The 16559-nt window shown below is 40.4% G+C and overlaps 1 protein-coding gene across 1 annotated transcript in view; it reads left to right on the top strand.

The window, feature by feature from the left end:
• Positions 1 to 16559, top strand: part of PIK3C2G (phosphatidylinositol-4-phosphate 3-kinase catalytic subunit type 2 gamma) — a 193675-nt gene that overhangs the window by 144567 nt on the left and 32549 nt on the right. The window contains exons 28-30 of the mRNA XM_088528461.1: positions 8350 to 8542; positions 9109 to 9230; positions 13405 to 13513. Of these exons, the coding sequence (XP_088384587.1) occupies positions 8350 to 8542; positions 9109 to 9230; positions 13405 to 13513 (424 nt within the window). The remainder of the gene's footprint in view (positions 1 to 8349; positions 8543 to 9108; positions 9231 to 13404; positions 13514 to 16559) is intronic.

The raw sequence follows: 16559 nt of genomic DNA, 5'->3' as shown, positions 1-16559 counted from the left end.
TTGTTTATGGGTCTCCCTTTCATGTATTAGAAGCGGAAACTGAGGCTGCAAGATTAGAGAAATCTGAAGCAGAAGCCTAAAGAGTTGAAGGCCCCTCTTTGAAGAAAAAAAAACGAACTTTGCAAACAAAACTATCATTCTGTTGCTTTGCACATGGGAGAGCATTCAGCTCTTGTATTTTTATATCCTTTCCCTCTTTTGCTTTAAAAAGGCTGTTTTATTTTAAAATTTAATTACAGCTTTACATTTCCTGTCAACTCCTACCTTACTCTTTCTTTAAAAGTTTCACATATTCCCAAATTACAGACCAGTATTTCCACTTCAAATGGGAAACTTGCAGCTTTTAATTAAAATATAAAAATCTTGATTCTGCCAAATAGGTTGAATGGTGATGCTTGTCTCCCTAGAGTAAAACATTTCATTTAATTAGAGAAAAAAGACTAGGACATGCATAACAACTAGGGAACTATGAGCCTTTGAGTGGGAATTGCATTAGTGTCACGCAAAACCCGGAGCTGGGGCTCAGTATTCTTCTGGAGGTGGAAAGAGTCCATGTGGTTTTCAGCTGGATAAAGCTATGGTTAAGGTCCATTTCAGGGCAGTCTGCCTTAGCCAGGATGAAGGATGAGGACAGGAGGTCAGGATAGGGCTGTAGCTCCACACTCTTTGGGAGGTAGATGAGGTGATTGTGGTGGTTTTTAGGGAAGTGAAGAACTCCAGAGTGGGAATTCAACTGAAGTCTTCCTTAGAGAAAGCAGGTGGGACAGGAGCTGGTGCCAGGAAGGAGATGTCACTCAAGAGTGTTTTGAAGTGGGAAGAGTCAATGTGCCTTATTGCTCAGTAAGGTGCATATTAGGATTAGAATTATGATTATGACTGTGGTTAGGGAACTGTGGGCCTGTACAGAAATCCTGCCTATCCCAAAGAGACTGTGTGTGGATCCTAGAGACCAGCGTGTCCTACTCCAACTGTTAGGGTTAGTGTTAGGGAAATGAAGGCCTTCAGAGTAGAAATTCCACCCAAGGCCCGCTTACCAGCAAAACAACCATCATAGCATGGGTCTATATAGTGCTGCATGCTCTGTTTGAAGGTGTATTTTCTCCTTTGATGCTTCTGATGAAACTTATAGCTGTTTTTCCAATTTCCTTCAAAATGCTGAAATGTAAATTTGTTATCATCACCCATAAAGATCATTGTATGACATAGCAAAATCAAATATTGTTAGGGTACGTCTTTTCTTCTTCAATACTCTTATCTTACATTTGTATATGTTTGTGTCACATAATGCTCATTTGTAAGAAGGAAGTCTCCTTTCATGAGCTTCCCTGGATCTGATTTCACTTGGTGCTTTTGTTTGGGTTTACTCTTATTTCTAGTCATGTTTGAATATAATCAATTTATGTTAATTCAACAGATGCATTAACTAACATTTTACAGGTTTAAAGACAGGCAGAACACCAAGTTTCACATCAGCTATCCAGACAGTCTTTAAGATATATAGATCTGATATCCATATCCAGTGTGACATCCAGGTCCATGCAGAACTCTCTAAGCATTTACCAGCCTCCCCTCCAGAACGTTACTATATTGTGCCTTTTGATACCTTTGCATTATCTGCCATGTCTTTATGCCCATCCTTCAGCAAAATTCTTGCCTACCTGATTCTTGCACAGAAACTCTGATGAGAGAGAATCCAAACACAGCTCTCATGGTCTGCCTGTATTTTTTCCTCTATCTGTTTTCCAGGCTATCCTAGAAAGCTTATGAAATTGGAAGTTCTGATTATTAGCATAGCATCCAGACTCTATCAATTCCCCTGTAATTTGAAGCTGCTTTTTCTCCGTAATTACTCCCATAAACATTTTGTTATTTTGAATAAAAGTTCCTTTTTAGATAGGGAGTGTGGTCACTGGAATGTTAAAAGCTGCCAACAAAAAGTTATTTCTTATTCTAAGTACAGGGTAGTTATTGTCATCATTCAGATTCTATCATATAATGTATCTGCTGGAAAGCCTAACCTTCTGCTAGCGGAAATAAAAAGAACAGTATTTCTCTGTATTTATGGTTATATAGGTTGCTTTTAGCAATTGTCTAGGTTTGGTTTGAGCAATAATACAACATTGCCTCCACTGTCACTTAAGACCGACATGAAATGATGAATGACATCACAGATATTCCTGGAAAAACAATGTGCTTTTGTTCTTTGCCTTTCACCTTGTTAGCCAATACAATAATGCCACTTGAGCTGGATTTTAACATGCCAAGCCTCTTCCAGATTGCAAAGCATTCTGTGTTTTAGCAAATTCTTTTGCCCTCATTCTTGATTTAAGACACATTCAATAATCTGTGGGTGCATTTGTGTACAGTTTTCTTCTCACATTGGGCCAGTTCGCTATTATGAGCTGATGAGCAGCAGGATTAAGCCTCACAGATCACAGCCTTCTGGAAGGTCACACTCTTGGATCGTGCGTAGACAATGTACCAATTGAGAGTAAAACAAGGCTTTCTGTGTTTGCTCGTCATTTCTGTGCACCTAGTGCCAAATGAAACACTCTTGTCTCTCCAGCATCTGCCCTGAACTCGGTTTGATCCTTGAAACTGAATTTGATCCCTTCCCCTCCCTTTTTTCCCCTTCCCCCAACAACACTGTTTTACACCTCTGAATATAAATTTCCTCTCCTTTGGTTTTCTTCAAAATGTAATCTTCAAGTGTCAGCTTGGTGTTGCATGCTGCCTGACATTTTAATATGCTTGTAAAGTTATGTATAGTTCTTTATCCTTTAAAATTATTTTAAGGGATCAAAGTTAGCCTAATTCAATGAATGGAGCTTATTTGAATTTATTGCAGTATGCAGTCCAACTCATCTCATAGAAACCCATGAATGCAGGATGCACTGTGGTTGTGCCAGTTTTCAGAGAAGCAGCATTGTGCACCTTCAGCAGCCTGATTAAAGGTGGGCTGCTTAGAAGTTGTCATCTCTCATCTTTATTTTTGTTTAGGTATCTGTCATTGCCCAGATCAAGCATATCCAGTCCAAGCAGCAATGCCAGCAGTTATAAAACTGGACAATTCACAGTAACTTCTTTCAAAACAAATTCACAGTAACTCATTTCAAAACACAGGACTAATCTCAAGATGATTAGTCAATCTCTGTTTCTCAGTTGACTGCAGAAATTCCAGTAACAAATCCCCCGCATAGCTTAAACACTACTGGAAGCTAGTGATTTCTGAAAGGGCATGCATGGAAAAATTGCCATATTAAGCTTTCTTCCAGTTGCATTCAAGCAGTTTGTGAAGTTCACTGCGTATGTGTCTCATAGGAACAGAGGCAAACTTCTTCCTCAGAGTTATGTTGTTTGAGGCATTTATACTGTTGTACAAAACCCAGGTGACAACTACACACACTGTACAGCTCTTGCCAGCAGCTCAGGCAAGAGGAATGTCCTGTGTCCTGGGAGACGTGCATAGGAGGACTACTGGGGATGAAGCGAAACTGGTGGGTGTGCTCCAGGAAATCATAGAATCATAGAATCATTAAGATTGGAAGGGACCTCTAGAGATCATCCAGTCCAACCCCACTGTACAAGCAGGTTCACCTAGAGCATGTGGCACAGGACTGCATCCAAGCAGATTTTGAAGATCTCTGGAGAAGGAGACTCCACAACCTCTCTTGGCAACCTGTTCCAGTGCTCTGTCACCCTCACTGTTAAGAAATTCTCTCTTAACTTCCTGTGGAACTTTTGATGTTTCAGTTTGTGGCCATTTCCTCTAGTTCTGTCGGTGGCCACCACTGAAAAGAGGCCAGCCCCATCCTCCTCGCTCCCTCCCTTGAGGTACTTGTGTACACTGATCAGGTCCCCTCTCAGCCTTCTCTTCTCCAGGCTGAACAGGCCCAGCTCCCTCAGCCTCTCCTCATAGGGCAGATGTTCCAGGCTCCTGATAATCCTTGAAGCCCTGCGCTGGACTCTCTCCAGCAGCTCCACATCCCTCTTGTACTGTGGAGCCCAGAACTGGACACAATACTCCAGATGCGGCCTCATCAGGGCTGAGTAGAGGGGCAGGATCACCTCCCTCGACCTGCTAGAGATGCTCTTCTTAATGCAGCCCAGGATCCCATTGGCCTTCTTGGCCACGAGGGCACACTGCTGCCTCATGGTCAACTTATCATCCACCATGATGCCCAGGTCCTTCTCTGCAGAGCTGCCCTCCAGAAGGTCAGTCCCCAGCCTGTACTTGTGTCTGGGGTTATTGCTCCCCAGGTACAAGACCTTATACTTGCCCTTGTTGAATTTCATGAGGTTTCTCACTGCCCAGTTGTCCAGCTCCCTGGACTGGACTGGAGCTTCTGAACTGTTCAGCCTGTAGGATCAGACTAAAGGTAATCTGAGATAAACCCTCAAAAGGCATCTAGTGTATCTATGGGAGTCTCAGCACCGCAGCTCATGCAGTAAATCTGCTCCTGTTGGGCTTCAGTACTTTCTAATATAGTTAGCCTGTGATAACTAGGAGGAGCCTCTCTAGGAAATTAAACATTTTCTAGATTCGTATAGCCTAGCAAAATAAAGGGGAAGAAGGATATCTTTTTTTTCCTATTTATTATCACAGTGGGAAGTAAGATATTAAACTGAAGGATTATCGCTGCTGTACACAAAGGATACCCACTGTTCCTGAATAAATGCTGATGAAAATTAGAGAAGGTCTACCTATGAAAGCAGTAGGATTCTGGAAAAGTGTTTCTGTTAAGAGTCACTGGAGGCATACTATCTAACTAACTTGTTTTAAAATGAATCCTGTTAAAACTGGGTACAAATCTCAATGAAAAAGGCTTTTCCAAAGAAATGCAACTTACATTGACACATGATAATCCCATGAAAATAAATTTTGCTCACTGTGCTCTAAATTATTTTCAGATTATTTCATATTATTTTTATATATTTCATGGAAATGAGATGCACAAGGCCACCATAACTGATACAGAAAATGATTCCGAAGTTTGAGAGTAAAGATTTATTATAACATATACTAAGGCTAAGACTGAATAACTTGCCAATGACTGTGAGCCCATCTACTCTTGAGAGTCTATGGAGAATGGCTGGTGTGGTGATTTAAGCGCTAACCCTCAGAATACCTCTCCCGTACGGAGTGTCTGCCTTCTAAAAAATCAAAGCCCTAACAATTAATAATCACTCTTGAAAAGGTTAGCTGAACTTTTCATTCATTTCTGTTCACAAAAGCAACCAACAAGTCTGTTTTTTTCCTATCTCCTCTAGTAATTTGATAGTTCTGTAGAAGGACCATGAACCAAATCTGAAATTCTAATTCATTTCAACAGATGGAAGGCAGAAAGTGCCTATGAATAATACTAAATATTTAAGTCACCTTTTTGAGAAGTAGGTAAGACACTAACCTGAATAGTAAAGGGATATTGTCATGTGGAAAACACATGTTTCTGCCTGAAAACATTGTGCACAATGAAACAATTCACAAATTAGGATTACTCTAGTTAACAACAATTTTCTCTGTTTGTTAGCTTGTTCATTTGATGCCTTAGAAAGTAATTCTCTGAACAACTTGGGCTACCAGAGCTCTGCAGTAACATACAAATGTTTTATCCACCTTCTTGTGAAGGGCCAACCAGCCTTGGCACAGGCAAACGTGGTCATGACCTGAGGAACAAGAACACTTCAGCAACGGATACATATGACCTGACCACTTGTTTTGCTTTGGCTACATTTCATGTGGCTAGAGGGAAGAGAAGGCGTGTATATATCTCAAAGAGTTCGAGGAGAAGGGTCCTCCATGGATCCTTATGATGAAATGAAGTCCTGGCAGGGCCCAGTGAGGCAGAGAGGGGAACCTGCTTCAATCCAGGTGCATGCCAAGCACAAGTCCCCGACCCTCTCTGGCCTTTCAATTCTTGCTCTGCTGACCACCTCACTACCACAGATCTGTCCCGCATGGGAAGGGAGTGTGCAGGGAGCTCTAAGGGGCTTCTACGCTCATGTGCCACAAAGCCGCCATGTCCTTCCTCACCATGATCTTCCACATAGTTCTTGTGCCTGTGAGAAAATGCTGTCAGTTGGGTCAGCAAATTAATCTACACCAAAAATAACCTGCAAAATTAAAGAAGACAGGACACATGGTCTTGATGTACCACACTGCTACACACACAGCTAGGAATTGGCTGTAGAGATACTCTCTCTGGGACAGAGTGGGATTTCCTTAAGCCAGTTTGAGTTTGCAAGAAAATGCGGAGAACCGTAACCAGAGTTGTTCTACCTTGCTGTGAAGGCACACTCTGAGATGACAGCAGAATGGCAAAAGATGGTTTTTCAATTCCTTGCTTATAATGTGAACTAAGGATTGTGTGCTTTCCACTGTTACAGATAGGAGTGCATACAGAGAAATTAAAAAATATAGAGAAGGAGAAAATGGTAACATTTCAGTGATTTTTTTTTTAAACATAATCTTTCTTTTAAATATAAATAACTCACTGAGAAATTGCGCAAGAAAAACAAAAGCCTTTGTTTAGGTTTAAAGAGAAGCAATGTAATTAGCAATCTTGGCATTAAAAGCATTTTAGAAGCTTAATGAACCCATGGAAAGAACAACAAGCCATTAAAATACTAAATTGTGTAGATGATGTATTCTGATATCATCTGCTCTGTGATGTCTGAATTAATATTAGTTTATAAGCAAAAGCATGTTTTATATGATTTAAAATGCACTGTATTTAGCTGTAAAATTAATATGTATTTATAGTAATATCACAGTAATATTGCTTTGCTATAATATAGACAAGTTACAAATTCTATAAGCTAAATCACGGCCCAGTGATTTATCTAAACATTAAATCAAATAAGTAGCGGCTTAAAAGAAGTCAACCTCAGATGCAACCTGTAATGTTGCATCTTGTTTTATGTAATCAGGACGGTATTTATTTTCTACTATTATTTTGAATTGAGAACTATTTTCTTCATTTCAGCGTTCATTTGTGTCATTTGTTACATAATCTGTGTGCATCTGTTTTGTGAGAATCTAATTAATAAGACAGTTAAGTGAATCCATTCAGAGACAACTTCCCTTTTACTGCATTAAGAAACAAATATATATTTTATTTTCTCCACCATCACTCGGGTTAATATGACCATTTTAGAGTCATCAATTTGCACAGTATGTTAAATGAAACGTCAAGCTTGTGAGGGTTATCTGCAGGTAGAAATGTTCTTTTTGGTGTGGTTGCATCTGTGTAGCATAAAGATTTCAGCCAGAATGTTTGGGCAGATTAGTTGGTTAGGGTTTCTGAGCCCTTAAGTACCCTGGCTAAGCAAGTTAAATTTAGTCCAAAACTGGAAAAAAAAAAAGAAAAAAAAATGTTTTCCAGTGTTCTGGTAGTGCATAATGTGAAACGAGCTGGTTGTTATTTTATAAAATCAAAATCGGTCTAGAAAATGTTCAGAGAGCTGCAGAAATAACCAGAAGAAGGGGGTTTGGGGGGGAAGGTATCACAAAATAAATAGATTTTAACCAGCAATTGGGTTCAACAAGGCAAGTATTTTCTAATGAGTACTGCTTCTTACTCTTCAAAGACCAGTGATTATCTTGCCATGTTATTTCTCAAGTAGAGTTCGTTTTGATGTTAAGACAAATTCACACTCTACATTTATATGTGTATCTAGTTATTTTTCCATCTATTGTGCCTTTTTTCTGATAAAGGATCTCAAAGCTTAGGAAATTAGATGTTTTTTTTTCTGATTCCTCTTGCACAGGGGTGAAATAGGGGAACACAGAAGGGAGAAAATTCCTCTATTTTATTTCTTCATCTTGTGCAGCTCCACAGGGATAGCATTTTTAACACTTGGGTAGGGCAATTAGCAACAATCCCCGCCTATCTGTCCCCTGCCCCAGCAAACTGGACACAAGAGATTTTTCAGTCTGTGCGAACGCTTGGATATCCACGTGAGGTTAACGTAACCAAAAGGAGGGTGCTCCCCTGCCTGTCGAAAGGAGCCCGTGGTCTCCTACCTCAAAATATCTCCGGAAACATTCTGGCTTTCTCTCATGTTTGAAAGAAGGCTGATGCGTATCTAGTCCTTGAAGAGTGACCACCACGGTAAGCCATCCGATGGGCTAGAGCAAGAGGATTTACCTGAGCAGTGGAATGCCAAGGCTGGATGTGTTATGCTGTTCTACATGGTGGCTGTTGTGAACATGGTACATGTTCCTGGGAGGTGGGTTTTAGGCGTGGGGGTTTTATAGTTATTGCATGCATGACACCAAAAGTCAAGAAGTGGCAACAAAAGAGATGAGCCTCTTCTTTCTGTTTTGTGTGTTTGCTTGTTTTTCAGGAAAATAAAGGAAAGTTTGGAGTGTTTTCCTGTCAAGCTCAATAACCTGATCCACACACTCGTACAGATGTCTGTAACAGGCTCTGCCAAGCCTGCTGCTCCAGAGACTGTTCCCCAAGAGTGGATCGTGCTGGATGCAGAGAAGGCTATTGCAAGAGCAACCATTTTAGGGTTCAACAAGAAGCCTGACTCTGTATGTATTATTTTGTGAGCTTGCCCTCATTTATCTTGATCTTTAACCACTCTTCCTTCTTATATAGGTTTCCTCCTCTATTGTTTAAGATGTGTTTGTGCAGCATTGGAAGGATCACAGAATAAGCAGCAGTGCCATAAGCAGTGAGATACTGGAGAGAAATAACACCAGGCAGACAGCTATTAGCAGGGAGCCATTAAGGAGAACTGTTCCTGCCCTATAGTGAAAAATAAATCAAGAGCTAATTAAAGCATCCAGAAGGAAAGCATGGCACAAAATTAGGAAGCCTAATAGAAATCAGAAGCTGTTATATGATGCTTTAATGGTGCATTATTAGTTTTCACACACTGCAGTGATCTTTCAGTGTTTGAATGGTATGCTATCCAGGCAAGTTTCTCTTTCTGTACAGCAAAGACTATAAATTACAAACTGAATTCTCTGGCACTTGGCACTACATTAAAGAAAGGTTTTTCTTTGTTAGAATCGTCCTATATTTTCTCTTGTACTTTTTTAAATGCGTTTCTCTAATCATTTATCTCTCTGCTGCTTCCTTTTTCTCAATACAGCTGTATCTAGTCCAGGTGGTGCAAACCTGCAATGTGGTCACTTTTGTGGAAAAATCATTTGACCAGTTCGCAAAACTTCACAGCCATCTCCAGAAGCAATTTCCATCACATACCCTCCCAGAGTAAGGCAGCATATTAGTGAATATTATTCTGCTGTTAAATGGTTCTTTCTGTGCACAGATAAAAATGTGAGAAAATGTATGGCAGATGTATTTTTAGAAACAGAAAGGCAATGCAACATATTCTATCAAGCCTTTTATTCAGACTAGAAGAAAGTGAATCACAGACAATTGTGGCAGTCTGACTTTTATATATCTTATTGTTCCTTTTTTAATGGGGAGGGATTGGGGGGTGACAGCTCTAACAGTTGTGGGCCTGATACGGCTATTTCTGAAAGCAAAGGGTAAATGGTACTGACCTCCTTAAAAGCATGGTAGAGCCTTTAATAGCTTTTATTTTTGCATGATGCTGGCCTAAACTCCCAGCCAGATCAGTATTCTAGAGCAATAAAGGAATGTTCACATATAAGAACAAAAACAAGCTCCTCTCTGACACTGGCAGGCCTGATCCACTTCTGTACAAACAGATGCGTGTACTGCCCAGCTAAGAGGTGTTTGATAGTCCTACGTGTTCTCCTGGCGCCTCAACGCATTGCTCACAAGGCCACAAACTGCAGAGCCAAATGTGGCGTTCCCCCAAGCTCATGAGCGGCATTCAGTTAAATGGCTCTCGAATGCTTAATTTTAGAGAATCTCTCCCTTGCTAAGGGATTTTTAATTGACCTACTCCAGGTAACTCATTATGACTGGTCCGTATGAACTGGTTGCAGTGGTTCGTCAGAATCTGAATTTTGCTAAACACTGAAAATGCTTCAGTCATTATTTTGGTTCTGACTCATTTATATCCTAACTATAAAGAATAATATTTAAATACCTAACTATTTATGATATTTTTTCCTATAAAGGGAATTTTTTCCTTTAAAGGGGATAAATATTTCTTTTTAGAAGACATAGACCTCTGAAAGCCTGTGATGTTTTTCAAAATCAGTACTAGCCATTTATTTCTGTGTAAAAAATCTACCTTTAGTAAAATCACTCACAATATTTTAAAAGCAAAAGAGAATTCCATAACTTGAAGAAAGTTAATCTACAGATACTGAGGCTTTAAGAGGTGTTTAAGAGGTTCAGAATTGTCAAAAATCAATCTCACCAATAACCTGTCACTATATGACCTTGTATCCCAAGACTGTGTTTAAAAAAAAAATCTATGTATGACATTCCTTTAAGAGAATGTTCTTTAATGCTAAACAGTTCTGTTGGTGTTTGACTTTTTAATGGAGTTCTGTTAGTGTCCATTATTTATGTATTTTATTATTTTATTCTAGTAATAAAAAGGCAACTTGTTTTTATAGGAAGTTATTGGAATTGCCATACCATATCAGACCATTAGACTGTCTGTGTTGCATATGTCTCTATCATTGGCTAATTCCTGGTGCTTCAAATGAAGGCAAAAGCCTTATTCCATAACGCAACTACAAAATGAGTTTGAAAATATGTGATTTGGAAGTACAATGTCTAATATTACGAGAGTAATTGAAAGTGCTAGCTGAAAGGACCTGGTTATTGCTTTGTATTTATTCATGTAATTGTATACATCCATGTCTCATTAGGAGGAAATAATACTCTATGATTCTGCTTGTTAGAGGTGCTAAATACTGGCTGTATCAAATGAAACTGATAACAAAAGCTCTGACTTCTCAGCATCCAAATTTTTACTTTTGACACTTAACTGTTCAGCAATTATTTATGTCAGAGCAGTGCCACTGCATGCAAGCCCTTGCACGCTGGCACCTTTCCTCTTACTTGGTTTTACACAGAATATAAATTGTATTTAATTATTATTCTTCAGAAGGCCAAAAATCTTTTCACCCAGCTCAGCAAATAAGTGACATAAATTATATACAGAAAGCTAGTTAGTAGGAAATTGAATTTGATATTCAGGAAGTCTCTGTTTCTCAGATCTGCGTCTTAAAATAGATGCAAAGCTCAAAATCGGCTTGGAAACCCAAACTTTTCTTGCACAAGTGTGTGCCCAACGGGGAAGCTGGTTTCAGCCACAGGTGCAATTCAGAGGCAGCATGAATTTTAAAGAAGGGTTGAGCATTACAAGGCTCATATTGTCCTTCACCGGAGCAGAGAATTATGGATGCCATCAATCAGCAGTTACTCTGAAGTTAAAGATAATGCATATATCTGTGCTCAGTTTGGCCACTGTGCTTAGGATGCACTTTCTGCTGGCCCTCATGCTACAACTAGAGTCCCCTCTTTGTCTTCTACAGTCTGTTTGATTTTAAGCTGCTTCCGAGCTGAGCCTTTTGGAAGCGATCCTTCTGTGCACCCGGAGGAATCCAAACATTCGGAGGTTGTGCATGGGCGTCAGATGACCACGGCTCTATTTTTAGCTGTGCAGCTCATGTGTTCCGTGATCCTGGGTCATGTCATTTCCCCTTTCCCATGATGTGCTCTATGGCTATAATTTCTTGAGGCGAGAATTGTCCCTTGCTGCTCATTTGTGCAGTGCCTGGCTGAACCCTAATGTTTTGGTGCTACAGAAAGAAGTCACCGAAAGGCTGGATGTGCAATGTGCTGCCATCATCCTGGTGCTTTGCCATTTTAACTGCAAACTAAGATATACCAGTGCCTTCCTCCGAGGTGTTATAGAAAATAGGTAAAGCTCTGCTCTCTCCTAAAAGGAATTACAATATCCTGTTAACCAGCAGTCCTCTCTTCATAGAAAGCCTTCTGTTACAAAACAACAACAAAAAACAGCTCTAATTTGCATCTTATAAAATTTAATTACCCTGAATCTCCTGATGACAAAAAAATCAATGACAAACGATGGGTTAATCGTCTTAGATCGCTTTGTTTTCCTCTGGGTGAGGCTGCTCTTGGCCGTTTTTCCAGCTGGGTGGCTCCCAGAGCTGCCCGTGCTCCTCCCTAGGGATGCGCAGCCAGGGCCCCACGTGCTGTTGTTGGGGTGGCCTTTGAAAAGCCGATGACATCTTAGCACCGAGCTGTGGAATGGGGTAAAACCTGTTCAAAGTGGGATCAGACCAGCAGGCTTTCGCAGGGCCTCTCCTCAGTGCGTCGCGCTGCTGGCTGCCGCTTTAGTCACTTGTCTGGAGCCTTCAGGTATCTCCTGAGACCTGCTGGACAAACAAGGTCGTATCAGAAAAAAAGGGAGTTTGTAAACCAGACGCCGTTAAGTGCTTACAGGTGTGACCTGAAATACAACCGGATCAAACCCTCCCCAGTTCTAAATCATACTGTTTTAGAGGACAGAGAGCATAACATTAGTTTAGCAATCTCAATATTAGTAAGCCATGTCACAAAACCCATTACATGCCATTTAGCACAAATAGCTTCTCTCATGCTTATACAGCCTGAGAGAGAAACAGTCCTTGTCAGGTCAAGGTTAATACAAATCGATTATACATATTGTTTAAATCTAACCTTTTGACTGATAGGACAACCATTATCTTGAAAATGCAAAGGTGATTCAAGTGAAAAAAATGTGACTTTGACATTTTCAAACATCATAGCATCTGAAAGTTGATACAAGACAATTCTGTTCATATGCGGTCTATTTACTAAAATCAAATGATATTAATGTTAATAAAAATCTTACAAAAACATTATTATTGTTGTTATGATTGTTTTCGTTAAATTTGATTTTGATATTGTATTGATACTATGTTTTCTTGGATTTTTTTTTATCATAGTAGTGTCTGAAATCACATAGGGAATCAGAGACCTTCTCTGAAAAGCTTATTTTCAGCAAAGGTGTATTCATAAAATGTTACTCTGTTGGTGCAAGTCTGTCATCATTCAATATTACAAGGAAGGGACTTGTACAGAATGAACACTGGTCTGAGACCAGAGACCTGCTGTATTGTGCAAAAATGATGACATTCCTAGGATCAGATTTTTTAAAAGGACTTCAAACACCAGGAAATGTAAAAAAGTGTTTTTAGTATTTTTTTAATACATTTATGTAAAAAATAGAAAAAAAAAAGGCTACGAACAGAGTATCAGCAAATTATTGGAATAGTAATAATTTAAAAAAAAAGAATCAAGCAGTATATTGTCTTCTGGGCATTACACCTTTCCCTTCCCCTTCCCACAAAAACTTTTAGAAAGTGCTAATAATCTTTTGTAAAGTAGTGTTGGAAATATTTCCAGCAAATTTATTGCAAGAGCTGTAAAACTTACAAATATCTTTTTTTTTTTTCTCCAGATTTCCCCCGTCATGGCATTTACCTTTTACAGATCTTGAACATAAAAGAGTGAAGGATTTGAATCTCTATCTGAAGCAGTTATTAAGTGGACCCAGGGAACTGGCTAATGTGAGCATTTCCAGTATTTGGTTTTGGTAACGACTGCTTACACTACTTTTAGTGGTATTGTATCAAAAGAATCAGGAAGCTTTTCACTTTGTGATCTACGAAAATAAATGACATAAATGACACTTCTACCTCTTATATAGCCATTTGGAAGTAAAACCATCGTAGCGTTCAGCAGGGTTTAAAACAAAGACAAGAATGACAGAAAAATAGTTTATTAGAACTGGCAGGGTATTTTTCAGAAAAACCTCCCTTCCTTTGCTGCCATACAAAAGTGGTGATTCACTGAATTTTTGACAGCAGAGAGTTGGTTCTGAAGAATGTAATGTCTAAAAAAAGGAGTAAGTTCTGAAATATGGAAAAGTCTGATTTTGACAGTTCTTAAATGAAAAGTCCCATTGTTTCAGCGCAGAATTACTCTTTGTTTCAAAATGCAAGTTAACACGTAGAAAAACTATTTTGCAAGCATAAGACCAAAATCAGAACATTTCAGTATGATCATAATGATACATCATGCGCGTTCACATGGGTGTTTTCTCATTTTTAATTCTTCACTGTTTGCTGAGATCTGATGTTTCCCTCCTGTTTCAGAGTGGAAAGTTGCAATAGTAGCAGGAATTGACTCTTCCTTGTCTGGCCCAGCATAAAGCCTGTGCCCTGCGATGGCAATAAGAGCTGGGACCGGGAGCATCTAACAGGCCCCCTGTGCCCTCACACAGTCTTAGTTCACAGCACTGCGTTAGTCCCTGAGCTGAACACGCAGTCACTGATGTGTCCCGAGGCTCTGAGAGTAGGGAGCACTTTGCTATGATGAACAACTGTCGGGAAAGGTGTCTGGCAGGAGGGTGACAGTGGTGGCCACATTAGATTCGAGGGTTACATATATCCTAGTAACCTAACGAGGGACAGGTCACGACAGGGTGCAGTAATCCCTGCTCTTTCACTCGTGGCATGTTCTCTAGGAGAGAGACCGTGCCTGCCGGGAGCATCCCTTGGCCTCGGGGCCATAGGCCTGCCTTGGGCTGTTTGGTGTAGAAGCATGTACCTTTATATGAGGAGGCCTACAGGAGGGCATGACAAGATTTTTTTCCTTTAGTCTTAAATATCTTGCAGGATGGGCAAAAAATGTTTCCTGCTTAACTAACTGTATAACTTACCCAGCAGTGATTACATAATTGAGGCTAAAGGGGAAATAATCCATGTGTAAAACAAACGGGCCTCTTATTAATAATAGAAATTCTGTGTCCTGAGTTGAAATGGAGAAGATTTCCAAAGACGGATAATATTTGTGTCAAAGAGTCACACTCAGTTTAACACGGAAAGCTGACTTGGGTGCTTGGCTCCCTCAGCTGATTTTGCCGAATAAACTGCACAGGTTGAGGTTAATTGCTGTGTAGTTCCTGTGTCACTCAAGTTAGGGTCACAGGTTTGTTTTACAATAGCACCTTCTGGTCACAGCTGAGGAAAAAGTGATATAAGTCAGTGACCTAGAAATGAAGAGCTCTGTATCTTTTGCTGTGCTCTGCGCTGCTGTAAGAAAGATACATGAATTTTCAATTTGGGCCAAGCACTGCTGTGCAGAAGCAAAGTCTACGGCTGAAAAATTAGACTGCTCAAAGCCGTGGGATAGTTATAAACACGCTTTTCAGCCTCACACAGAAGCTCTCCTCTCCTTCCTGCTCAGTGGTCTGTAAATGGCCTGATAATCAGCTGGAACCAAGTAGCTCCTAATGGGCTAACTGCTTCATTTCCTCCTCCCTTCGGGATGCGCCCGTGTGCGCCAGCGAGCTGGGTACCTTCTCCAGCTGGGTTGCTGCTGGGACATGGGAACACAGAATCATAGAATCATGATGTTTGAAAAAGACCTTGAAGATCAAGTCCAACTGTAAGCCCTTCAATACCATGCCTGCTAAACCATGTCCCTAATGGCCTCATCTCTGCGTTTCTTGAACACTGCCAGGGACGGTGACTCCACCACTTCCCTGGACAGCCTGTTCCAGTGCTTCACCCCTCTTGTCATACAGAATTTTTTTCGTAATATCTAGTCTGAACCTCCCCTGGAGCAACTTGGGGCCATTGCCCCTTGTCCTATTTTCGGTAGTTATTTCGGAGAAGATGTAGTTGTAGAGAGCGATAATGTCCCCCTTGAGCCTCCTCTCCTCCAGACCAAGTATCCCCACATCCCTCAGCAGCTCCTCGTAAGGTCTGTGCTCCCAACCCTTCCCCAGCTTCTTTGGGCGCATGACCAGGAATAGGGACTTTGGAGGGTGCTGGAAGCAGATCTGTTCAGAGACATGTACTGGGTTGGCTCTAAGCCATCCAGTGGTGCTCATATACTCATGCTGGGCTGCCCAACTGTGTGATGTTCAGTTACTGAAACAGTACTGAAACTTCAAGTCCAGTGCAGACCTCACCAGCAACCATAAGAGGAAAGCAACTTTATTTGTAAAGGAGTGTGTAGCTCACGGGAGTGTCTAGCTAATACCGGGCTAGACTTGGAGGGTACGATAATAAATGGGGTAAGGAGCAGGTTGTTTTTCTCTACAAAGTACTATTGTAGTCTGGAAATCTTCTTGCTAATCACCACACATCTAACCAGCAATTCTTGGTGGTAACCTTTAAAATTATTGTCACTCCCTAAACAGTGGATCATGATGTTTAACCTCAGTATACCTCACCCACCGAGAGATGTGGGAAATTCAGAAAATACCAACATGTTCTGACCCACTTAGAGCAGTACCAGTCAGTGAGTAATTTCCTTTGTATTCCTAGTGGAAGGTCTCTTTTCTAGTTTTCCTTCTAGCATGTTTCTTTTTTTAAAGTGTCTTGGTGTCTGCTCGGTTTTACTGTGAGCAGAAAGTCAAGATAGCAGGCTTTCTTGATAAAAGTAAATACAATTATTCTTGTCTCTCTTCATGCCTTGGACAACTTTCCAGTCAAATTTGTCCTTTTCCTGAAATTGCTAGGGAGCCTGGTCTAAACCTTTTAGTGAGATGTCTGTTCTTGAGCATTACCAAACTGTCATTCCCATGAAATAGTAAAACTATGT

The sequence above is a fragment of the Tinamus guttatus genome, unplaced genomic scaffold (genome assembly GCF_059628265.1).
Source record: "Tinamus guttatus ecotype Peru unplaced genomic scaffold, ASM5962826v1 Tinamus_guttatus_pri_ptg000308l, whole genome shotgun sequence".
In the NCBI taxonomy this organism is placed as follows: domain Eukaryota; kingdom Metazoa; phylum Chordata; class Aves; order Tinamiformes; family Tinamidae; genus Tinamus; species Tinamus guttatus.
This window is presented reverse-complemented; position numbering and strand designations above follow the sequence as displayed.